At 34.1% G+C, this 27,097-nt stretch overlaps 2 protein-coding genes across 2 annotated transcripts; one reads left to right on the top strand and one right to left on the bottom strand.

Moving 5' to 3' along the window:
- Positions 1-255: 255 nt before the first annotated feature.
- On the top strand, positions 256-5,894 carry LOC123524095 (mucin-2-like). The gene is made up of 5 exons (XM_053531330.1): positions 256-330; positions 442-484; positions 2,680-3,155; positions 4,970-5,167; positions 5,662-5,894. The coding sequence occupies exons 1-5, from the start codon at positions 315-317 to the stop codon at positions 5,892-5,894; spliced, it is 966 nt and encodes a 321-aa protein (XP_053387305.1). The 5' UTR covers positions 256-314.
- A 14,998-nt stretch (positions 5,895-20,892) lies between these two features.
- On the bottom strand, positions 20,893-26,024 carry LOC123545737 (perlucin-like protein). Its single transcript, XM_045332044.2, has 4 exons — positions 25,887-26,024; positions 25,086-25,174; positions 21,908-21,998; positions 20,893-21,531 (listed from the first exon to the last, which is right to left on the bottom strand). Exons 1-4 carry the CDS (start codon positions 26,020-26,022, stop codon positions 21,293-21,295), a joined length of 555 nt encoding a protein of 184 aa, XP_045187979.2. The 5' UTR covers positions 26,023-26,024; the 3' UTR covers positions 20,893-21,292.
- Between the last annotated feature and the right edge of the window lie 1,073 nt (positions 26,025-27,097).

A 27,097-nucleotide genomic window follows, 5' to 3' on the forward strand; every position in this document is an offset into this window, starting at 1 on the left:
AATACGGTCTATCAGACAGACAAAAACGGCACATTCATCTATAATTCTACCATCATGACAAACAATACGAAAAAAAAACAACATTTATTAAATCCCTAGACAAACGTGAGTCTTTAAAAACAGTGGATTAAGTTAAGTCAAACAAGATGGAGGTAGAATGAAATCAAAACATCTGACAAGGTACAACTTTAATTTAAGATATATGATCGAATACGTATACTTGAGACTGTGGGATATCACACGAGGTCGTTTAAAGTCAGTCTAACTATGTGACGGAGATGGACAGTTGGTGAAATAAAATTAAGTTCGTCAGAATGAGTATTGCTAAAGGTAACAACATTTCCTTTATCTGCAAACTGTGGAAATAGTCTTTTTTAAAATTATTTCTGGACCTTTAAATTGTTCAATAAAAATCTTATTTTTTCTTTATTTGTTTTACAGGTTGTGTTTTCTGTATTGCTATGGTGGCAGGATGGCTTATCAGGTAAGTCTTAGTCTGTTACTGGAATAATTCATAATTGTTCACTGACACGTTTTGCATTGAATGGGACTTGCAACCAGAGTAACACTAAAATACAAATTTCCGACTCAGATGAAAATCTTTGTGGACAGAACACAGACAGACAGAAACTTTTATCTATGCGGAGCATGTGGAGTGCCTACTGTATTCAGTTATCTTTTATGATACTATTTTCTGTTATACAATTCATATCAATAATTCTTGAGTATATAAGTTGTGTAAATAGAGGATTATTTTATTGTACACTAGTAAGTACTACTTACTTTCAATTCGTGACTGTCCGAGTCAAGAAATAGTCTATATATTTTACAATTTCACCAGGATGTTTCTAGGACCTGAAACACATTTAAAAAGTTAGCTTTTTTCTCTTGAAAAATGTCTTAAACATTGCTAAATTAAACACCATTTCTTAACCAAATTCGAACCCGTTTTGACGCGTCAAAGTAAGTAAGTAGTAGCACTAATAATGCAGATATCAAACTTTATTAAAGATCACAACATATTAAACGACTTAGAGAAAGATTTATGGAAGATTTTTAAGAGGCTGCTTCCATTTTAGTTTTATCAGATGTTAGTTCAGTCTTATTCATCATCATGACTGGTTGCTTTATTATTGCTTTTCTCATGCGTTGATTTATTTCACGCTTTCTAATGATATTAGCGATATCACACTTTATGTAACTTTAAATCAACATCGTTTAGAAATATTGAATTTCATGGCTTAAAAAATAAAAGCCCACTTGAAAATTTGTAAAGGAAATTTAATAACACATTGGCGGCTTAGTGAGTATTTCGAATATATTAACTATATTACCCTTTGTGCATTTTTAGTTAATAAAGTGCCATGTAATTGTAACTTCTTATAAAACCTGATATGACTGAAAAACCTATAATAAAAATATTTTTCGAATCTGGATAAGTAATTTTTGATACATACAAATGAATAAAGTACGAGTTAAACATTTTCACAATCATCTTTCCGTGAAAGAAAGACATTTTCGGCAGCCCACTAAAGAAAATTGCAGATATCTTTAAAATAAAATCGTTTTAAGTTATCATGAAAATAAATATGTGTTTTCCCAAGTTAGTTTAAGAAAGAAAAAACAACAGAACAGAACAGATATTTTATTAACGTATACAATACATGCATATTGTTAAAACAGCATCTATATAATACAATATTATAATATGATCAGCCCTTCCGCAGAAGCACACCGTTCATTCAAACAATTTTGCACGATGATTGTTTGAATACATAAAATAATACCTGGCCTACATTTTTGTATTTTATATAAAAACGTAAGCGCTGTTTGCACTAGTAAAATTTACACCCTTTCTCGAACGCAAATCTTTTTTCATGTGAACGAAAAAGCAAAATTTTGTTGGGCGTATTTTTGCGCCGTGCAAATCACATTTACTCATACGTAGATTTTACCCGCGGTGTATGCTGATCCAAGTTGGGGAAGTTTTGAATGAAGATTCATTTTAAATGCAATAATTTAATGAAAATTAAAAAAAAATTACAAGTTAAGATTTTATCACGTTTCAGTTTCCTCTAATGAAAAAGATAAAGTACAGTCTAACCTGTTTATAGTGGTCATCGACTGAACTGACTGAAAATGACCGTAACAGACAGGTGGCCACTATATCTATGTATCCGATGTAGGTCATCAACATTTCTTTAAAACTTATTTATGTTTTTATGTACATAGGCTTATGTGTACTTTTATATTAATGTATAAATTCTTGTATTATGTTACACACAAAAGCTTTGTTAAAAACTGATACAATTTCAAATGCACACAACTTACACCAACATAAAAGATCAAGTGACCGTTATTTAATGAAAACCATTAAAATGGTATATTACTCAAAAATTCCTAAGCCAGAACCCTTTGCTGTCTTGATATAAAATGAACTTCCGGTGTAAATAAAATGTTTCGTTATGGACAGGACTACAGTCTATGTAATAAGTGAATGTTACCATGATTATCTTAAATCCTGAATTTCATTAAGTGCAGAGTAGCAAACAATGTAGGTCTCAAACGAACTATATAACAAACTACAACAAAGCATACACCAAAATAGTGTGTCATAAAGGAACTGTGGATATTGAAAATTAAAGATACTTCAACTAAATTTTTTTGGTTTCATTGCAGTTATTCGTTAGGTATTGAAGATGCCTTGTTAAGTAACAGTGACACTCGGGATTTGGTAAGCCAGAATGAACAAGATGGTTCCTACAGTGCTGCCATAAGCCAAGACAGACAAAGAGTTGCTCGAGCTATCTCCGACCCTAGAAGGAACTGTAGCACATGGGCAGAGTGGGTAAATGAAAATCATCCTTCACTGTCGCATAAAGAGGATAAGGAATTCATCTCACAGAAGACCATGCAGGAGTTCTGTCCTTCAGGGAAGATAAGCAAATTCGAATGCAAGGATGACAAAGGGGAACCATTTCAAAGGAATTTCACTTCGCTGGACAGAACGTTTTTCATCTCTTGTTATGACATCAATGTTGGAGTGATCTGCACAATTTCGAATACATCCAGTGCATACATTAAGCACTGCCCCGATATGTCGATCAGATATTATTGCTCGTGTCCAGCCCTACATACTGATCATACAATATCAGGCAAGTTTGTTTATGAAGATTTTATTCATATTTAACTACTGTATTTATAGTATTTTCACAACTGATCTGCCTTTTAGTTAGTAACCAGATAAACAAATATGATACCGCTACATTAATAAATATTTGTAGGTTATTAGCTTTGTATCGGGAAATATGCAGGAGTTTTGCAGCCTTAATATTGTACGACTTTAGGAGCGCAATATTCTTTCTCTGAAGAACGAGTGCATATTTCCCGATGCAAAGATAATAACCTTTTGTTACATACGTATCTACACGTTTATATGTAATGTATATATTATGAATTTGTTCAATAGCCCGATTAAGACTGACAATACCGAACTAAATAAAATAATTAATTCAAAAACACACATTAAATTACGTCACGCAGCCAATATTAAATTCAGGCGTTATTGTATGGAAAAATATTGACGTTTCCGGTACCATTGTAACTTAACGGGGAATAGAAACGAGTATGTAATCACATATTGCATTCTATATTTGCCGTATGTAACTCATATGTACATGTGGTGGGTAGTTTTTAAATGACATTTTCTTGAAAATGCATAACTTCATATTTAGTTCACTTAAGCATTAAGAAATAGTTATGTTAATTTTTGGAATGATATGTTTTCATATAAGAACTAACTTACTTCTGTTGAACAATGATTAAATTGTGATTTTTTTTTAAAAAATTTATATGAATATTAATTTTGTTTATTGCTATTCATGTGTTGAAAGTTGTCAGAAAAGCTTTGAGGTTGTAACCCTTGAATGTCGAGTTCGTGATCGCGGTTCTTCAATATACGCTTTCCACTCTTTGATGAGAAGGAATGAAAAAAGACTTAGTCTTAAAGATAGGAAAAGCTTTTGCAATACTTCCCTATGCTCGAAATTATTGGAACCGACTCTATATACGAGTCGTATAAGAAAGTATTACTAAACCTTTGTGTTCAACCCGTTTACAGTTGGACACTACGCTTCCCTCTTTCATTGTGTCTGACGGAAGAGGGGGAGGAATCTAAGATAAGCAGTTTTTAAATCCTACCAGGACTGAACTGTTTTGATATCTGTCTTCTGGCCTGTTTCGTCGGGCCCTTAAGGGTGTTTCTCTTGTTGCTCTGTCTTCTGAAAAGGCATTGAGTACATACGTTTTTGGTTCTAAAGGTTTGCTTTTTATATTTTTATACACGAGCATTTTTGTGTTTTACATGCCATGCCTTTTTGTTTCCATTACGTGTGTTAGAGATTCACCTGGAGGGGATTACTTTTATTTACACTGTCCCGTGTCTTTGGAACATGGTGGGGGTAAGAGTGAGGTTAGGTGCGCACCATAAACCGGTTTAAGCTCCCCAGTGGTGTTTTTGCCACTGACCGTTCCAAGGCGGTGCCCCACTGTGTTCCTTTGTTTGTTCATTTTGTCCTCTTGTGTAGGCTTTGTGTGTATGCGCGTGTATGTGTGTGTGTTCCTTTGTTCGTTTTGTCCTCGTGTGTTGGCTTTGCGTGTGTGCACGTGTATGTGTTTGTGGTGTGCACGTCTGCGTGCTGTAGGTTTTGTTTTGGGGAGGCTGCGATTTTGGTACGTACCCTGTTTGATATTTGTCTTTGTTTTTTTGCTATATATGCCAAGTAACAAATGACTGTCTGTTTTATGTAAGATGTTCACATTTAACCTCTTTATATGGTTATTTCTATTTTGAAATAAAATGAAGTATTTGAAGGACATATTGAATAGGATGATATTACTAATGGGATCTGCTGTATTACTCAGCGTATGTATACTGATGACTACTTGAATTGTTGTAATATCATTCTAGCAGGAACGTCTTCAACATCAACATCCCAAACAGCACAATTATCAACAGTAACAACTTCCGTAATGACCCGAGATTCACCAAGAATTTCAGCAAAGACAACCATGATAAACTTTCTCTCTTCCTTCATGTCATCTTCCTCAGTAAGCAAGACGGACACAACCAAGACATCACGACTGGCGGAAACGTCCACATCTACAGGTAATAAAAGTTATCAAAGTCATTACATTGTTTAAAACCAGAAATTGTGCCCTTCGCAAATGAGATAAAAGTATCCGAAATATTAAGTTTCATCCCATGCTTAGGAAAACGTCTAAGCAAACAATCCACTTGTTATTTTTTGTCAAAATAGGAACTAAGATTCATTGGTATAGTCATTTTTGTTTTACTTTTTTGTTAAATTGTGATATAAATTAATGTTAACCATCTTTTCATCCCAATCACTATAGCTATATGAAACTTCCAACATCATCTGAGTTTTTACAAGTTATTGCAAATACTTACAGTTTTGGCATAGAAATAGAGTTAATCAATAGTCAGATATTAAATCTAATTTGAAGTCTCTGCTACATTTTGCCGGACTCTCTTCAAATAATAAAATTCGTGAGTATTTTAATGTAAATCTAACTTTAAAGATATGCAGCAAGACGTATATGTGTTTCCATAATAAATTCAATTTTAACAATTAATTTCAGGCACAGTTACCTTTGTAGACGGTGAAGAAACAAAGAAAGATGAAATATACAAAGAGGAGGCCGAGCTAAAATTGGGTGACTTGTCTATCACTTGGTGGACATTTGTTCTTTCCGTCGTAGGGTTGATATTTCTACTTAATACATGTATTTCAGTGTGCTTGTTCAGGAAAGTAAAGAACCTATTGGAGAAGAAGCATCCAAAGCAGGCAGTGCACCCTACACCGTTTCTCTGATTGTATCGACTGCTCACTGTTCCAATGTGATTTTACGTATACTTTTCTGGAGATTCAACTACATTTGTTTGCAAATACTGAAACTGAGCTTTTATTATGGTAGTTATGTGCGTTTGATAAACGTAACGCCAATTACCCGGAAAACTTAGAATAATGTCTAACAGCTGTATAAATGTTGCCTGGAATCTATTATATTCCATTTGTGAAGTGCAAAACAGTCAACGGTACTTCATAAAGTAAATTTTGACAATGGATAGGTTTAGATGTAAAATATTTAAAAAAAATGATAGCATAAAACAGGCAGCAATGTAGGGTCTCAACTTGGAGTTTGACGAATTGTGAAAACCTGTATATTTTGTTAAACTAAAAATAAGTAAATCCACAACTGTGAAAAGGTTCGTTAAAATCTGCGTTTCTAACCATATATATATATACGCGCGAAAATGCCGTCAAAGATGCGATTTTCCATAGAAGCCCATTGTGAAAACTGATCTAGTAAACACATATTCTTAAATCCGTCTAACAAGAAAGGCCAACCTCCGCGCAGGAATATTGTCAAACAATCATCCCTGCCTTCAAGCAAATCACGTGACGATTGTACACCCATGTGATCTTAAAATGGTGGCGCGCTTGGCAACGCCGGGTAAACCAAATGCTTGCCTTAATCTACAGTCAAATTGGCATTTATGCCACAACCTTTAAGAACACAATGAAAGTATTTGATATATCTATATTTTGCAGTATGTCACTCGTCAAATTCTCTTATTGTACTCAAAATACCGTCAAGTAATTTCATTGTTTACATTATTAGCAGGTGCGCGTCGCAACACCAGAAAAAACAAACTTTTAATATTACTGCATTATTTTTTAGTTTTTTGCTCGTTTTACAAACAAAATGTATACTATTTAACTACTGAGATAAAAACTTTGTACAACAAAATTAAAATAATGAAAAATATAACTCGGCTGAAATTCAGCCCAATTTATACGTGGTGGCAGTGTCTACTGTACCGATAAGGGGAAGTAACACTGTGTTGGAGTTTGAAGAAAAGCAAACAATACTACTTTTTATTGGTCGAATTACCTTCAGATTCAATGATGCCTTAAAGAAGACGGTTTGATAAAATTCTGCATTATAAACAAAGGTTTGTTCCAAACGTGCAGAACTACCCAAAACCGTTTAATATAGTTATAACCTTCATTTATAACTTTGGTTTTAGATTTGTCGGCTTGAAAATATAATGAACATTTATTTACCCTTAAGTAATGATTAAACATTTTACTTTATATGAAAAAATACTTTAAAATTCATTTTAGTCAGTGGATACTTAAAACATACAAGGCAAAATATTCTTAACATAGCATGTGCTGTTATTCTTATCCAGTCGTTTTTAATTACGAATAGTCTCTTTACCAAGGCCACAAGGGGGAAAACGGTCGCGAAGAGAACAAATGAAGGATATTGCCATCAAAGCACAACCATGATGTCGAAATTCAAGCATATGTATTGTATTACCCCAATTAACAAGGGAAACAACTCTTCGTGTCATCTTATCAGCATGTCAGATAAAATCCTGCTGCTACGAATAAACGTTAACATAATATCATTTTTTTTTCGGGTTTTTTTTTTCTAAATTGACTAATTCTTGGCATAAGGAACGTATGTTTTAACTTCGGTTAATGTGCGCCAACGATGAATTGTAAAAAAAGTGGCCTACAAAGTAAAATCATGCAAATACTGTGAAAGTTTATAATGTTAATAGATTTTTGAGCACTGTTCAAATGGTCAAGTTTCGTCATGTCAGCCAAATTATACCTCACGCAAAATTTGTACATGGTGTGTTTTTGTGTCTAGTCGGACATGATGCCAATCACATTTTCTCCTCTGCAAACTTTTGCGCGATGTGAATTGTTCTGGTTATAAAAACCAGCAATACATATCCATCCCGCACAAACTCGTTTGAGAAATTACTTTTGGATTGCATTTTAATGCACTAGATCTAATAATTACAGAGGAAAAAAGGAAAACATTATACAAATTTGCGCATACGCAAGACATTCGTTTATTCAATTCTGAAGATATTGCTTAGTTGTCTAGATTTTATTGTTTTTTAATGTCTCTTCAATGTACATAAATATATTACAATTAAAACAACATATTATAATCTATAGAAATGTACATTGCTACTCTATGCAAAATTATAACAGACAGTGTCGTATCATAAAACATAATATCATATAAGTGAATCAAATACCGAACAACATACACAAGTGTTTTCTAACTAAAAGATCTCTGTAAATCAGGTATTAAGAAGACATATCTCAAAATACTGAAATTAAACTGAATTTATAAAGGGTGTTACAGTACTTAATATGTCTAAGTTCTGCACGGGTTTAGATATTTTTATCGATCGGGTCTGTATGTATGTATGTATTTATTATTTATTCTTTTATTTACGTCTCATATGTATGTATGTATGCATGTATGTATATATGTATATATGTATGTATGTATATATGTATTGGTAAACGATAAGCTTAAAACACATAAAAACATAGACAAAGTAAAACGTACAGACAACAAAGAGAAACAAACATGTCAATGAACTTTTCTATTTTTTTTAAATTTAGATAAATGTTAAATACGCGTACGTCATCAATGTCGAATAGCCAAAACGAGCACCACTTTGTTTATGAGAATTTCATTTCTTGTTACCCCAGGGAGAACCCCGAATCAGTACTTTCTGCGCTTGATCACATTCAGAGAAATCCGAATTAGGTTTGACTGAGTCAAGGCATTTTGGTTGCCGTCCGAATCTCGCTGCCACAGTCCTGACAAATCAACTCGAATTTATAATTATCGTGAAATCGGTGTTCCAGTAGGAACAAACCAAGAAATGCTGAATAGTATGCAAAACTCTTCCTCTCAGGCTTTCTTTTGGTGGAGGCGGATGCATCTCTCAGTTAGTAATCCCGAGAATTGTCATCTGATATTGTCAAATGTGACATGCATGTCTCCATACTATCACAGCAGCTGTTCCAAGTGCAGTGTTGTTATATATTACTTTGGGATCGTATAGCCTCTACAGTGTGTTTGTGTGGTGGTCCCCACTTGAGCGTGTGACGGGTTGGGGATTTCCTGTCACGAGTAAATTCAATCAGACTGAGTGAGTCTGCTGTGGCTTTGCTTATTTGCTTTCTATGCATCCAAAGAATCTTCTTGCAGAGTTTATTCGTTATGTGGTTGTGTTTAAAACGCTGAAAGTGCACTGTTTCTAAATAATCAACATACAGTTACAAGACTTTCTCTCTCGTTTCTATACCAAAAATGTTTTCCTCCACTATCATCATGCTTTTGGATCCTGAGGAAAACCATGTCAAATGCAAACAAATATGGTATCAGTATACTAAACATTTAAGCAATCGGTATAATTCCCCTTTCTTCTAGGGAAAAGTTAATATATAAGCGTACTTATTATTTAGGAAAAGGTCAGTTGAGCGGCTCAGGATAAACATTTGTATAACAATTTAAGCGGACGAAATACTTATCAAGAAAATACATGTATTAAATATTGACAGATCTTTGTAGGAACGATAGACGTGTTCAACCACTTCACTTATGATAATAGACGTATCTGTCTGCCCAACTGTCACATTTTCATGACTGAGCAGTATATTGAAAGTTTTTCTGATTTATTTAGGAAACAAAGTAAATACGAGATATATGGTCAAGCGACATGTTTAGGTAATTCAGTTATGACATAATTCGTGACTATATATTGTATCAATATTTTGAGAAAAAGAAAAAAAATAATTGCAACAGTTTTACACAATCGGCCATGATTGTCATAAGTTCAAAGAGTACAATTCAAACAATAACATGTCATGATAATACACCCGTATTTACGTTTATAAATTTACTTGTAATGAATTGTTAGTGAATGTTACCGTTTTGGCGCCCAACATACTCTCCCTGCAATTTCCTTTTTTTCTAACCTGATTTTTATATAGATATTACACTCCAGGGTCGTCCATTAGACTGTACCCTACGTTGTTCAGTTAGGGCCAGCGGCTGCTCCATATGAACGCGACACGCGAAGGTACGACGCTATTACAATGGTGAAACGCGACAGTACGATGGGTGACAGTACGCCATCGTACACTAGTGTTATCGCCATCGTACTGTCGCGCTTCGCCATCGTACCATCGTACCTTCTCACTTTGCGTTCATAGGGAGCAGGCGCTGGCTCAATATGTATATACGATCACTCTAAATTCACGACGGTCAGACTTGTCACCCTGTTGATAAAATAAAATATAACTTTAAAACTAAGGAGTTTATTATCTATCTCATTACTTAACAATAATGTTTGAACGTTTGATATGACATTCTATTTCGATTATGAGATTAAAGGCTTGTCTTTAGATTAAAGGATACAGATATTATTGACATTATTTCGTCTTTAATATCTCTTCTGGTTCAAAAGTATCGACATGGGTTAGAACTCTGGTGATTTATTTTAAAAATTATCATCGTTAAATTGTGGCGTGAGCTATATAAACAAATGAGCATTTAATGTTTTTGGAATACCCCAGGTTCATGTTTTAAATTGATTATTTCGAAAACGCTTGACAAGCATCTAGTGCCATGCTTTTATTGCAAGCACATGAAATTAAAACGAAAGTATAATAAAGTATATCGCCAGACCACAAATGGTTTTGGCATCTAATTGTAATATTTTGTTGAATGTGTTCAAAATTCTTCAAATACAATTAAACCGAAGATATATAAGAATATCGCAAAAACAGTCACTGTAAGACGTAAAAATCAAGAATATATTTTTAGATTTCTCGTGTTTGGAATTTAGATGTGAAAGCAATGTCACGAGAGCTCAGTCCGAGTGAAATTATAATACGCATTTGAATGAAAAACAATGGTTTTACGAAAGAGAAAACAGTCGAGATAAATTATTTTGATTCTAACACGACGTCAAGTCTTTTGTCTACCTTCTTGACGACATCCACCGTGAAATATTTTCCAGTTTGTGTAGTTTTCTTTTCCAGCGCATCGCTATGGCCTTTGACGTTATGACGTAATGACGTTTCGTTGCATAACACAGTTTCAGTCTTTTTTTAAATAAGACGGGACAGGTCGGATCGTGTTAGAATAAGAAGTAAAAATGACTAGTACTAATAAGTATCAGATAGTATTTACTTAGAATGAAGAAAATGCTTTATATAACCGCAGAGGTTCACATTAAAAGTTTCTCATAAAGGAAACTTTGAGGAAATCGAAGCTAGATCTATCTGTTGTCACGTTCAAATATATTTGATAGTCTGCCCAAGAAATTTGTAAACGGAAAAATGTCTCCAACTCATCCCAAATGAATGCATTGCTTTTTCTGAAAAAGGGCGTTGTTGTGGAATTGCATTGATTTTGGTGTTCCTGTTTATTCCTTTGGTCTCGATCGATTCAATGAAATCGTCAAATGTTTCTTTTGTCCATGTTCTTTTTGTATTGCTCATCTTTTTCTCACCTTTTACAACCACGTGGTAATGTTTTGTAATAATACTAATTCAAATTTAAACTATGATTTACTAATTCCTATCAATGTTCATTGAAGTTTTAAGAAAAATAAAGTTTTATCGCATTCAAGTTTATCAAAAGCTTTGACAAAAGTTTATTCCATATATATATCTTTTGGAATTTAAAAAAAAAAACTTTATTAAATAAGACTCACCAGTAGCCACTGAAATACATTATTAAACTTAAAATACTGTAACAATAACAATGTTTGGCTGTATCAAAACGTTTTTGTTTTCGATGTATTGAGTCAAAATAAGCTTATTTGTTTGCAATATAATGATGCCATACATCTGTCTGTTAGCATTAATCACATCTTATTTTTATTTGCTTTTTTTTTCACAAAATAACTCGAAACTGTCTTAATGCCCTTTTGACAATTAGGCTCAACAATTAAAGCTTTGGTCCTGTACATTGATAAACAACGGCAGTAACAAAAAAAAACGAGCAACCTTTACTTACCCATTCGCTATAAACGACCGATAAATTTGCATTACATTGATAATCATGTCGATGGGGATTAAGCTTTATCTTGTTAGGCCTGTTTTCCTCTAGCGGGTCAGTTTCTAGGTCCAACTGAAACATGCGCCACTAATGTGATCCTTTTATACTGTAAAATGCCAAATCAAATACATAATGTTATTCTTTGGGGTCATAGAACGAAACCAAGAAAATACTAGCAGGCTTGGTTTGGCAAAGAATGTCTCGTCTCTAATAGAATGAGCAAAGGATTGTGTTGAGCACTTTATGAAATAACACCGAAACGACCAAATGATTCAAAAGGTCTAGAGATAAGATAAAAACTGAGTTTGGTTCCACATGCCACTAAAAGACAGCTGTTGTAATGTTCATTAATCATTGGAAGCATAGAACGCAACCGTCGCGAGAAACAGATTACTCGATTTAATTGATTTTTTGACTGTTTACACCAAAACAAAAAGGACGTGACTACTGGTGAAGTAGTCCAAATGTAATTCAGTGTTGTTGATGAAAATATGTAGGATGTTGCATTTATTGTAGGCTAAGTTTTACTGCTGATTTTGTAAAGAAAGAAAGTGAATTTTCAGGTTTTAGTTTTATTCACTGAATTTTCAGGTTTTAGTTTTATTCACTGAGTAAATATCTGCACCCTCGTGATTAATTGGCAACAATTTTCATAGCAATATTTTGGAGGGTGTTGTTTCTCGAAACAAATATTTTTTCTTATATGAAAAATAACTTCTCATTATGTTTTTGGCAAATGTATTAAAATAATGTGTTAAACTATTATGACAAATTTTTAATAGTACTTTTGTAAATGACTTTTTCAGGTATTATTGACAGTTCAGATTGCAAAAATATTTTGATGTTCGTCACTTCTAAAGTAATATTAAAATAACTAATATAAACACGCATGTAATTCCTCATGATTTACTAATACGACGGAACAAAATTTCCCAAGAGAAGAAATACTATGCCCTCTATGCAATCAAACATGTTCTTCCTACAAAATAATTGAGAATACTTTAACATAACCAAACAAGATCTTTTTATCACAGTAGATGTTAGAATAGAGGAACATTTGTACATTGAGAAACACAGGCACCATTAAATTTGATCAGCATTTCATATAAAGTAGCGACATTGTACTGATGTTTTACACAGAAAACATCTTTTGTATACTGTGCTGGCTTTTTGAAAAAAAAATCTTTTCCTTTCTAATGCATGTTGTCTCATCGAAATTACTCCTCTCCTTGGGACTTCGAAGTAATCATGTGATTATTGATATCTACGAAACACACTTTTAAAAGATCTTTGGTTATATATAAGGTGCGCTATCTCGCTAAACGGTCTCTATGATTGAAGTATATACTCCTATCATTGTATGCGATATCATCTTTGCATAGGCACAGTTAGCCGATTAAGACGTAATGTTGGCAGGAAATATGTGTAAGAAATTTTGATTTCTCTCGCCGGGTTAGAAAAAGTTTTTAACTGGCGATCAATTAACAAAAAAAAAAAAAAAACTCATTTAATTTAACGTTGATTATTTTTAAAATTAAATTTTCACCACGTTCAAATACCCTTTTTTTTTTTAAAGACTAAGCATGTTTTCTTAATGTTAAGGCAATTCTGTTATTTTTCTTTAAAGATTTATTTAAGAAATAACATGTAGGAGTAACCGAAACAACACGATACGGTTATACTCTTGCGGAATAATTTCACAAGGGCGTATCCCGAGTGAACAATGCGCGCGGTGTATAACCAATGCGTATTGTTGAGATGTTCTGCCATACGTTATACAGATTCTAATATTTTTTATGGAAACAAATAGATGAAATAGGGAAGCAATATTAACTTGCGCGTGTATGGCACCAACTACAGAAGGTCGCCATGACGTCAACGCGTAACGGTGTTTTAATACATTAGGAGCGCGTAGACGTCTCGCGCCGAATAATCGAAACAGTGTGTTTGAATTATGTGTCAGACATTTCGACGTCTTTTATAAAGAGTACACTATGCAATATGTATTTCACTATTATTTTTCAGATATAATTAAGTTGGTCATATTCATGACAGGATACCAAATAAGGTAAGGTTTTCCTATTCGTTCACGCTTAAAGGCGTATGCTAGAATTTCACCATTTTTTTCCCAATAACAGATTTTGTTCATATTTCATATATTGTTAGTTCATTCTATAAGTAACTTAAAAATAAAAAGAAATATGGGGTCACCGACTTCGTTTTCATTTGATTTCAGATTATAATGCATGACCACGGTACAAGTGTATGTTGAAATCTAGAGCGTGTCTGCCATATCATATAAGATCAAGGAATCAAATAAATGATTCATGAAGTATAACTGCTAGTCAAATCTCATAAGACAAGATTATTTCCCTTCAAAACAAAAAGAAATTTGAATGAAATTCAAGAAATAGTTGCATGACACTTGTGTGTTGTTGTTGTTTTCTAAGTCAAAAAAGCATCATAATTATGAAATATTGTATATTTCCTTTAGCAGCTAATATTTCCAAATCTACATAAAGGAATTTGATTAAACTTGCAAGAATAGCAGAATATAATGTTTACTTTTGAAATATAAAAAGAAAAAGGGTGGTCACCGAATTAGATTTTTCACATTTTCATTTTGAATTATTGCCCCTTTATGATACTGGTTTGTGATCTTCATGCAGAGAAATAAAAAAACAACATTATAAATCCAAAGTAGTCATAAATACTGGTCAGACTCCAAACGATTACAAATAAATATTCATAAAGAAACGTCAAATGGGTCAAATGTAACTCATAATTTTAAATTGGAGACTAAAATCTTTGGAAATATGTGAAAAAGTGCGAGGAGATATCTACCTCGACACACTGAAATGACAGAAACAAAAACACAAAACTTACGTTCAAAAATATCAGCGAGACAATTGTATGCTTTAATGTCAACATAAATTCATTATCAGACCTGTTATCTTTATAAATACATTCATATGTACATGTACCAGAAAACGTTCCCAACAAACTTCATCGGAGGTGTCCTTACATAAACACGCACAATAAGCTCGGACGTGACGGGACTGTGACAGTCAAACGTTATTACGCTGTCCCGACACATACATCCTATTATTTGGATTTGTTTTGATCACGCATTAGAAATAAACACAGCGATTGTCCGAATATCCAAAACCATGCAACTTTACCGGAAACGGTGAGCCATGTGATTTCTGCCTCGTGAAAATTTTATCTTGTGTACGTTTTGATTGCGGATTTCCTTACAGAAATACTCAGAATAAGCATGGACGTAACGGGACAATGATAGTCAAAACTTATCATGCCGTCCTGAAACGTACATGCTATCATTTCGACTAGTTTTGACCAAGCGTTGAAAATAAACTTTACCGGAAACGGTGTCGTAATCGGTGCGTCATGCGATTTCTGCCTCGTGAAAATTTTATCTAGCATACGCCTTTAATTCGTTTCAAATTTATGTATCATTTTACATTTTTTATTTGTATATTCATGAGGTAGAATACGCCCGACCGCTTATTTCGAAAGAAATGGCTCGGATCTATAGAATGCGTAGTAGAGAGTTCGATCTCCGGGCAAGTTGTATGTTTTCTGTGGCGATTTGATACAAGACCTTGTGCTTGAAGAAATATTGTCATTCGTCTCTGATTCGTTAGGAGAAGTTGACAGATTATTCCAGAAAACAGGTTAGTACTGGTACGTAATCAAAAAACACTGGTTAGGTAAACTTTCAGTCGTAAAAGATTTACTGGAATAGTACTGAAAACTGGCGCTATCCTGCTCCTATCGCACAACCTCACCCAAAACAGAGACAGCAAAATCCGAGCATGTTCTGAAAGTACGTGAAACAAAAATTATCGCTGCATGTTTTAATACCCTCTAGCCATCCACACACTAAAAGTCTTGCAAATCTCGACAGTGTTGAGTTACCGTGTTTTCTCACTATGTATGCCAAACAGCAAAGTTACCATTTATTAGCACTTTAATTTTTGCACAGTGAATCAATGCGGGACCCCCGAGCAACTGCTGATCCACGGAAGAACTGTGAAACTTGGTCAACTTGGGTGGACAATCACAAACCTTCGCTTTTAGATAACAAGGAACATGAATCCATGACACCACAGGAACTTGCCAAATTCTGTCCATTAACATACGCTGGTACCATAAGCAAGTTTGAATGCAGTACTGTCGCCAGAAATAGCGAAGCTTTCAACACAAATCAAACGTATGCAGATTTCTTTATTGGCTGTTATGATGTACACGTAGGCGTAACCTGCACAATAATAAACGCCGTTAGTGCTGACCACTGTCCAGATCTGAAGATAAGATACTTCTGCACGTGTTCAAGTCCAGGTACTTGTATAACATACTATGAATAAAAATCTATAACAAACATCGTAAATGTCTTTCAAAATTTCAACAATAAATTTGTCAGAACTTAAATACAATGTACGTGGAAGCAACAGAAGCAATAAAGTACATATACGATATATTTATATCAAGCATGTTTATTTCATATAATTCTTCAAAATACAAGTGTTGAAATGGTTTTGAGATTCGGACATTTTGTTAACACGTTATTGTTGTTTTCTTTTTGCTGACACTTAAAAGTTACATCGACTGCAAAAGACGTTATTAAGAATAATAACATCAGTTAATATGTCTTCCCAGTAGTATAATTGTTGACGTTTGTATGATAATTCTATTTTGATTATATTCTCTATTTCATACATGCTATAATCGTAGTGTTAAGATCGAAGTTATTGTGTTTACTTTTCTGCAATTAATGAATTTTGAAACCATTCTAATTTGATTTTACAGTTCCGCTCACACAACCATCGTCAACGATTTCCAGCACATCTGATGAACAGGGTATGACTTTTTGTGTCTCAGTGCCTCTGTTATTTGTATTTTCCATACATAGTATTACCCTTTACTTTACTGTTTATAAAAAGATCAAGTCTTATTTCAGGCATATTGTAATAAAAAAAGAAAAGATTAGGTTAAAATAAGCTCAGCTCTCATGTCCCTTTGCTTCTCTTTTGCATATGTTTGCACTTCAGAACGTATAATGTTTTGGTGTGTGATCTTTTACGGTGAACTTTCAAACAGATAAAAATTCGTTCAAGCTTTATTTGAAGTGTTACACTTTGTTAAGTTACAGTTTATTTTAAATTTCAAATAGGTTAATCTAATAAACATTTGGTTAAAAAACAGATTATTAGATACTACTCCTCTTCTTCATGCGTTGGAATCAAGATCTCCATGTTTAAAAATGTCTATAATTACGTACCATATTCTGTGATAATAAAAATACATACGATCGTATATGTTTTTTAGGTGTGACACAAGCAAACACTGCTCAAAACAAAAACCTGGCACAAAAGGAACAGAGCCTGAACTTGTTTGGCATGTCTGTCGCATGGTGGGTTTTCATCTTGGTACTTTCTATGTTCCTTTTCCTTCTGAATATACTTTTAACAGTGTGTCTTCACAAGAAAACAACGAAGAAAATGAGAAAACACAGGAAAATCAAGATCCATCCATTGGAAAAAGTATGAAACGAGATAGAAAACTGGTAATGTTGATGCGACTTCAGTTTATTTCCTATACACACGTTGCGTTTTAAGTTATTTGATTTTATTCAGATTTATAATATATTTATACCGTACTTGTTGCAAAAATACTTTTTTATGTCCGTGAAGTTAGCAGCCTAGCAGCCTTGCATATCCTTATACAATACTGTGATAATGGTTTTCAATACAGAGTAAACAATGTTATAAGTCTGCTATTACTTATTCTTATCTTCATGGATAAAAACTTTATTTTGTAAGCCTTAAGAGATTTATGTGATTTGACGTCATAACCGACATAAGAAACGCGATATTTGATGGTGTATGCGCATTGAAGAAGAATACGAGACTGAGTGGAATCCCGGTGCATTTCAGTTGACTATTTCAAATAATATGCACCTACACCCGTAAAAGTTAAAAAATGCAAAAAAACCTTATAATTATGCTACAAATCAAGTTTAATAAAGATCCAAAAAGCGGTTCATGAGAAGTCATTTAAAGGCATTTCTAGTTTTAACTCTAGTAGCCACTTAAAGGCGCCAAGCGCCCCCCCCCCCCCCCCCCCCCCCCCCCCCCTTCCACAACTGAACAGGTTGGGGGACCTTAAAATGATGCTACAGACCAAGTTTGATAAAAATCCATTGAGCAGTTCTTGAAAAGTAGTCATGAAAAGGTATGTTTACTTTTACCCCTAGTGGACCCTAAAAGGGGCCAATTGCCCCAACATAACAAGACTGGGAGAGGACCTATAATGCTACAGGCCAAGTGTGATGAAGATCGATCAAGCCGTTCACGAGACGAAGTCTCTCAAAGTATTTGTGTTTTGATCAATTGCCCCCAATTGAACAAATTTGAGAAAAAACATTATAATGAGAATAAGTCGTCTAATTGTAATTAGTAGCTCCAAAAAGGGGCAAATTGCCCCAAATGATGTCGATGAAGGAGTTTATAATGCTACAAATCAAGTTTGATAAAGACCCATCAAGTGGTTCATGAGGAGTCATTTAAAGGCATTTCTAATTTAAGCTCTGGTAGCCCCTTTATGAGGTCAATCCTCCCCATTTGAACACAACTGGGAGAAGACCTTATAATGGTGGTACAAACCATGTTTGCTGAAGATCCATCCAGCAGCTCATGAGAAGTCATTTAATGGTATTTTTAATTTCAGATCAAATGGCCCCTAAAAGGAGCAAAATGCAAGCATATGTATCAAATTTAGGGAGACCTTATAACAATGATACAGACAAAGTTTATTGAAGATCCATTGAGCGTATTTCTATTTTTAAGGTCTAGTGGTCTGTAAAAGGGTCCAAGTTGTCCCAATTGAACAAATCTGAGAATGGACCTTATAATGATCCTCTAGACCAGATAAGATGAAGATCCATCGAGCGGTTCATAAGAACAAGTCGTTTAAAGTTATTTCTATTTTTAACTCTAGCAATTCCAAAAAGTGGCCAAGTGTCCCCAACCTAACAATGTTGGTGAAGGAGCTTATAAGGCTACAAATCAAGTTTGATGAAGATCTATTAAGTGGTTTATGAGATGGAGTCATTTAAAGGTATTTCTAAATTTAGCTCTGGCAGCCCCTTCAAAGGGCCAATCATCCCCATTTGAACAAAACTAGGAGAAAACCTTATAATAATTCTACCTACCACATTTGATGAAGATCTATCCAACAGTTCATGAGAAAAAGTTGATAAAGTTATTTCTAACTTTAGCTCTAGCGGCCCCTTAAAGAAGCAAAATGCCATCATATGTATTAAATTTGGAGCGGACCTTATAACAGTGCCAAAGACAAGTTTGATGAAGATCCGTCAAGCGGTTCATGAGAAGAAGGTTTTTAAATGTTTTTCTATTTCTGGCAACCCCTAAAATGGATCAAGGTAAACCATTTAAACAAACTTGATAGAGGTATATGCAAGGATGGATTTTATAGACCAATAAAATCTGTAAAAAGATCCCTTTGAAGCATAGAATGCAACCAAGAAGAATAATAGCAGACTCAGTTTGATTGAGTATGTTCATAAGAGGCAATGAAATGTGCAACACCCCACGCCCCCAGCACTGGCTTAAGCGGAATTCTATTTAACATACGTTGAATGGATTCCATGATCACAAAGGACCAGAAAATATAACGCCACACGGCACTTAAAGATTGCTATTGTGATAGTCAATCAAATCCTTTGGAAGCATAGAATGCAACCAAAATGAATAATAGCAGACTCGATGTGATTGGGTCTGTTCATGAGAGTAAATGAAAAAATGTGCAACACCCCGTCGCCTCTAAACACACACACCGGCTAAAGCAGAACTCCAAGTCTGGTGCATTTCTGACCCAGTTGTTTCAAAGATGTTAAGTAAAAGTGTTGACATAAGACGCAGGACGAGATCCCCCTGTTAAATTTGACGGCTGCAGACACCACCACCACCCCTCCCCTCCCTTGACTTTGCTAAATAAAATATATATATTAAAACGATCGAAAGATGATAATATTAATCTATTTGTAAACGAAATGAATTATTCGCCATTTGGAAATGACTGAAAGATAATTCAAGGGCTCGGGGACTGTGTCCGCGTTTGTCAATTTAATCATAGGGGACTTTGTAGGTATGGGTTGGATGGGGGTGCACACCAGATGGGATGTATATGTAACCATGTTGAAATGCTTGGGAGTTTTAATATCCATGTGAACAGAAGTGAAATGTCTATTACAACTACTCTTAAAAAAGAAAGTTTCATTTTTAATTCGACTTTTAACTTATTGCGACACGTTGTTACTTATTTCAGATCATATTATGAAATGTCCATATAAACATAAGCTTTAAATTGATGGTTAATATCATATTTGCATTTTTCAAAATTCCAAATTTGTCCAAAAGAAAGTCAATATGGATGAAGAAATATTGCCTTTCCTTATTAATAGTTTTTGATATGCGCCTTACAGTCAATGTTTCTAATTTTTAGCAAGGTAGTTGTGGACACGCAAAGGATCACATATTTTTCCCCTGCATTGGTTACTTATTATAATACTCATAATAACCAAATTGATTGAAACGAGCGCAGGCGCAAATTTTTTCTTCCGTTACCAAGGCACGGGCCAAGTGTAAATTCATGTGTAATCATAGTCATAGTGGTAACCACTAAAACTCCTTGTTTTCGTCACTCTGAAATACAATTTAACTCACTCGTATTCTCATATTAATTAGAGAATGACTGCATAAAACTAATTTTCAATCAAGATTCAGAAGTTCGATAATGCGATAGGTATTTCAACAACAACACGTATTATGTATAGTTTTTTTTTTATCTCATCAACGTTTCGGCTAACTCCTTCATCAGGATAATACACATACAAATATAAACAACGGACGTGACGTAAAACTGATAACGTAACGTCAAATGGCGGGAAAACGTTAATCAAAATATCAAAATTCAAATACATATAACTATATCTACAAGGTACTATCCCGGATATGAAAATACCAAAATACGATAAGAAAGATGAGTACAGTGTTTTTTTAATGCTATGCTACACAATGAATACATTTTGAAGAAGACTTTGACAGACCAGTAGAGACATTTGATTAACAAAGAAACCTGTATTATCATCATTCCTGTTTGATCCTAATTCTGATCAATTTATGTTGTAGTTACTATTATTTCACAATAGTTCGAATATCAAGTGATTAAAGGCTTAATTTACAACTTTTGTGCTTACATGCCGTAATTATCCTGATGCATAGCAGATAAAGTTTATCTTCTCACTGCACGAGGCTGGCGACCAACGATAATCTTGCTCTTCAGACATGTAGACACAATTCTGAACTAAAGTTTCGTTTTCATATGAACCAAAATTTGAATTCCAGTTTTCATAAGCCAAGGACTGGAGATCTCGCATTCTTTTCCAATCTTTTGGGTTCAACAGGTCGTTAAAATCTAGCCAAAATTTCCCTGGAAAGACTAACCCTACAAGAACAAGAAAGACTTTGATTTAAAAATGGAGTACAATTCAATAGTGAGCTGTTGTTGAATATGGAATAAATATATTGATGACACATAACCCCGTACTGTGGCACAGAAGTTAAAGCAACCGCTTCCAAGGTTTGAATCCCATTTGGATCGTTCAGATACAGCTGGATGTATCTAAAGCATAGTTGCCTAGAAGTTAAAATGGCTGGTCCTTTCAATCATGGTGCCACTAAGATAAACAAACCGTTTAAACTCATTACATCGAAGATAAAATTTTATAAGAACTGAGCTGTTTGACTGACTCTCTTGTTTGACAATCTCTGAGCAGCTAATAATAAGAATAATTGAATGAAGTAGAATCCATTGCACTGACCTTTAGAGCGTTGAAGTGCTCCTTCCACAGCTTTTTGAGTGACTGATGACTCCACTGAGAGCAGTTGTCCCCCTAACACAGTGCAAAAACTCTGCAAATATATACATTTCAATACAGTAACTTTATTAGAAAGGTCTATCAAGAACTCTCCATAGTGTTGGCTTTCAAACTAGGAGGATTTAGACTAATCTACTAATTTTACGGCGTTAGATTTCACTTTCTAGCGCAAGTTACGGTGTTCCAGTCTAAAATGGCCCAATGCGCTTGCACACAAGTTAGTTTTGAAATCCTTTAAAACGGAAAGTATTGTTCGTTGAAAATAAAGACATATAGTGTAATACTATTTTTACCAATGTTGGAAACGGTTCGGTTATTAAAAAAAAAAAAAATATATATATATATATATATATATATATATATATATATATATATATATATATATATATATATATATATATATATATATATATATATATATTTACTATTCTTTGTTCGCAGTATTCAAAAATATGCATATGAATTGAATCACGTTAAAATATATTTCGTTCAATTAAATGAATTTATTGTTTAACTGGCGGTTCTTTTTGCCGAGGACGTTTGACCCGTTCGTTTGGGCCACGGAAGATCTGCCGGAATAAGAAGAGCTCTTCCGAGATGTTCGATTGTGCGTCTTCTGTTTTTAGAAGATCTTCTGTGGCTTCCACCCGATAGTCGGAATAAAAAAAATACATTTAAAAAAAGAATTATATATTTTTTCACTTCCAGCAGATGTCCGTTCGATTGGGATTTTCTTCCAAGCTTTTGTAAAGCTTCTCGGAAGCTATTCTCTTTGGCCTAAACGAACGGGGCAGTTGACAAACAAGCCTGTCAGGGAGGTTATCGCAAAATGGTCGCATTGATTCTGAGGTTATTAGGTCATGGTCACAGTGACCTGGAGCAGGAAAACAGCTTCCAGACTAAAACCCAAGAAAGCTTGGGCCCAGGATCTCTAAACTTGATACGAAGGTTGGCCATCATCAAATGATGACCCCTAATAGGTCAGAGTGACCTACAACAGGGAAACTGCTTTTCGTCTATAGCAATTGTTATCTATGTGTCTGATACAACTTTAAAAGGAGCAACACTGGACCTCTCCTAGGTTTCTTTTATAAAAGAAGCCTATTTGTTCCACAATGTTTCTAGCTTACAAAAGAATCATTAGAACACAAATACAACATGGTTTACAGAAGTGCATGTGATACAGACTAGTGAAAAGCACAGTTGATACGCTATTAGACATTCCGTTGGATTAAATTTTATACTAACTCCAAGTGGCATGTATCGAAAAGGATGTATATACTTGATATCCTTGTCCCCAAAATATTGACCTGGTAAAATAAAATAATGTGATTTTCTTTCCCATATATGGAATTATGCACATATTAGCATTCGGGGTCAAACTGATTCCAACATAAACTTTCTGGTGTGGAATAAGTAGTACGTAACGAAATGAAACACAGGAAAAAAGTCCTAAAAATATTATGGAAAATTTTTGAAATGCTGGATCTGAAATTATGAAGTAACTCTAACATATTTTGGTGCCGTTACTGCAGACCATATGCTGAATTGGTATGCAACTGGTATACAAATGTACTATACAGTTACATTTCACATATATGATAATGAAATTACAAGTAAGAAAGGGAACAGAACGAAAGATAGCTCCGTTTGAAAGATTGTGCCAGTGAGAGTTTCGAGAAAAAACAGACATATGCGGAGTTTCGTACTTTTACAACTGTGAAAATGTATATCTAATGAAAGCGCGCACTGTCATGGATAAATTTAAACACTGCATTTAAAATTAGTATATTAATCTGGAAGTCGTTCGTATATTCTCAATGAAGAAGAGTGTGGAGATCAACCGAACAAATCAGAGACAAAGAATTGAACAAATCTGTTCAAGGCTGAATGTAGTCTTGACCCACAAAGAAGTAATGGTTGGCCACATCTACAAAGAGGATGTACATAAGTTGTAGTTTCGGGATATTTGGCAAAAAAGACTTGATTGTCTGTATAAAGAATGAGAAAATGTTAATTTCGCCCAGTGTAAAATATGATCTAGTTCTGAACTGATGTTCTGTAGAATGTCGTTCACGAATAGCAATAAAAGTAACGGCAAACTTGGGTCTCCCTGTTTCAAGCCGATGTCACACTTGAAAATCTTTGTACATATACACAATATTTTAAAGTTCTTCACATTTGCTAAATGGCACGGACTACTTTAGAGCCAATAGTTGCTGCGATTATAAGTTTTTGCCAAAGAAATGACTTATCAATTTCATCAAAGCATTGTTGGCAATCTATACCCCATATTACAAACAGCAGTAAAACTATTTGATATATAAATAATAATCATGTGTGTTGAATTCTAATGTGGGTTAGAGGTCATAGAAACCTGTATGTTGCTCTGGACAACGTGCGAGAATTTTCAGATTCCGTCGTGTACCTTTTGCGTTAATATCTAGTTCACTCCTGTTAGGGGCCACTATTCAGTATCACTTGGATAAATTCAATTCTGAATTAGCCTCAAAGGTAAAGAATGAAATTTATGTGGATAACCTGATCTCAGGTACAAATACCGTAAGTGAAGCTAATGATTTTACAACGGAATAAAGTGTTCAGTGCAGCATCAATGAACACTTTAGAGAATAGATAAGCAACAGTGACGAAGTGAACGCTCACAATCCGACTGGATCAATGTCAGTATTAAGGCTTTGTTGGGACCCAAATCAGGACATCCTTTACTTGAAACAATCTGATAGGAACATAAATGTTGAAGAGACTACGAAACGGTAGGCTCAAGAAGACGTTGCCTCACAGTTTGAACCGCTTTGAATGGCAAATATTTAATTCAGCAGTTATGGATAAAGGGGTGATATAATTTATGCGAGTCAGTTAGAAGTGAAATAGTTAAAAAGTACCAGAACTACACAGTTACTGTAGTGATGAAAATGGTTTATTTAAATGGTGAAGTAGTCTGATATCTGGACTTCAGTTGACGTCAATAAAACTAAAAGTAATTGTTTAATAAAAACATTCATTACTAAGAATCAATGTATTTCCTATAGGACCGCTTCCTCGCAGATGTAAAGGTTCAAAATGTAAGTATTAATAAGACAAAATAAAATAAACAACAAACCCTAGCATCAATCCATGTAACATTGAGACCAACGACAAGATAACAGCCACCGGAATGCCGACAGTATCCATCAGGACAAGACCCTTCACCTGAAGTAGTGAACACTATTTTATCACCTTATACTATACAATAGAAAAAAAGACTTAAAACAATACTTTGAGTTTAGTTATGTAAGTATTTTTATCCCCCACTCCCCTTTGTGGCGGCATATAGTACTTTCAGCGTACGTCCGTTCGTTTGTTCGTTCGTCCAAATTTTGTGTCCGGTCTGTAATTTTGTTACCCATCAGGGGATTTTCCCTAGTGAGATAACTTGTCATGCATAATACGAAGACCCCTAGCTTAAAGATTAATGTCACAGTCGGAGGTAAAAGTTTTTTTCGCCCTGTCCGGTCCATTATGTATAAAATGACCAAACATATGCCCATACATTACATATTGATACCGAAGCCGTATAAAGATGTGTGTGGGCAAGCACTTTTTTTCAAAAGTGGTTTCTTGTTCAAAGTCATAACACATCTACTGGTTGAAATCACCTTCGAGGCATGTGTCCTATAAATATGTAATAATTCTGTAGCCAGATGGTTTCTACTTCGCAAACTCGCTTTTCATGATAACTAATGGAGGTTTATATGCAAAATTGATTACATACTGCAAGGGAACTCTAAATGCTATGCAGAAAACTATTTCACAATTAATTTTGACAATCCTCCCCCAATGTAACAGTTGTGTTAGCGACAATTAAATCTGATTGACAATTCAACCCTTCTAAACTTTTAAGAAGACGCAAAAGTATACTTACAATATGTTACAAAAAGTCCGAAAGCTAGTATCTGAAGCGGTGTTGATAAAAACGGCATGATGCTATTCACTTGCTCCTCGATGTAAACTGCGTATCTAATCTTGTTTGTCTTCTGACCTCCATATGTATGTATCATTATTACTGAAATTTCGCATAATTATCAGGAAAGGTAAATTGAATCATCTGATTCAATTCAATTTCACTTAGTTTGTTCCGCCATGTGCTCCATGACATTATATACTATAATTCAAGTTCAAAGACTGTATTGGCAAAACATAAATATATATAAACAACATTGTTGTGGTTTACACATTTATTTACAAAATCGCAATACAGAAACATAATTTATAAACAATTTGCATGCATAAACGTTTTACTATTATTACCATATTATATCAATTTGACATACATGATAAATGTGTCTACGTGTATACAAACTTTGCTAAATTAATAATGTAGTTTTTATTATTGATTTGAATTTGTTGATATTAGGGCAAGTACAATAACATTTATATTACGGTACACATTGGTTTCTCAATTCATTATAAAAATGTACATTAATGGACGCTGAAAAATATGATATTCTGTTTCAACTTGATTCATATTACATTTGGTACAAACACGTTTCAATAGTTTTAAATCTGCTATCTTTCTAGCTCATTTATGTGAGAAACATGCTTTTGGATATTTCCTTAGGTAAATTCATTTTTATTTCATTTGTAACTTTCCAATTTAGAAAAGATACTAATTTCAGCACACCACTGCTACAATTGTCGATTAATACTTTGTCCAGGTTCGGACGTGTATATTGTCCAATAAATATAAATGCCTAGGTCTGACAACAATATTTTAATATATTCTGGTCGATTATTCAACGGATTTCCACTTGCATCTTATTTGACAGAAATTTAAAAAGCTGAAGGTTTTTGAAAGGAGTATACTTTTATTTAGTTCGATTTATAGTACAAAATCCTGGAATGTTTGATTAGATGTGGATTTTAAACTAATATTAACTGCATACGGCGAAATAAACAAGTAAATCACAAAAAGTAAATAATAAATCACAAGAACTGTATTTTTTAAACTAATATAATGATACTTTATAATACAGTTTATTAAAGAGCCGGCTACCTTGACTTACATGTTCACATACGATATGTATATATAGAAACGGCTACCTGGCCACTGCCAATTAAAACGTTACCAAAGCT

Source organism: Mercenaria mercenaria, chromosome 1 (genome assembly GCF_021730395.1).
Source record: "Mercenaria mercenaria strain notata chromosome 1, MADL_Memer_1, whole genome shotgun sequence".
NCBI lineage: Eukaryota > Metazoa > Mollusca > Bivalvia > Venerida > Veneridae > Mercenaria > Mercenaria mercenaria.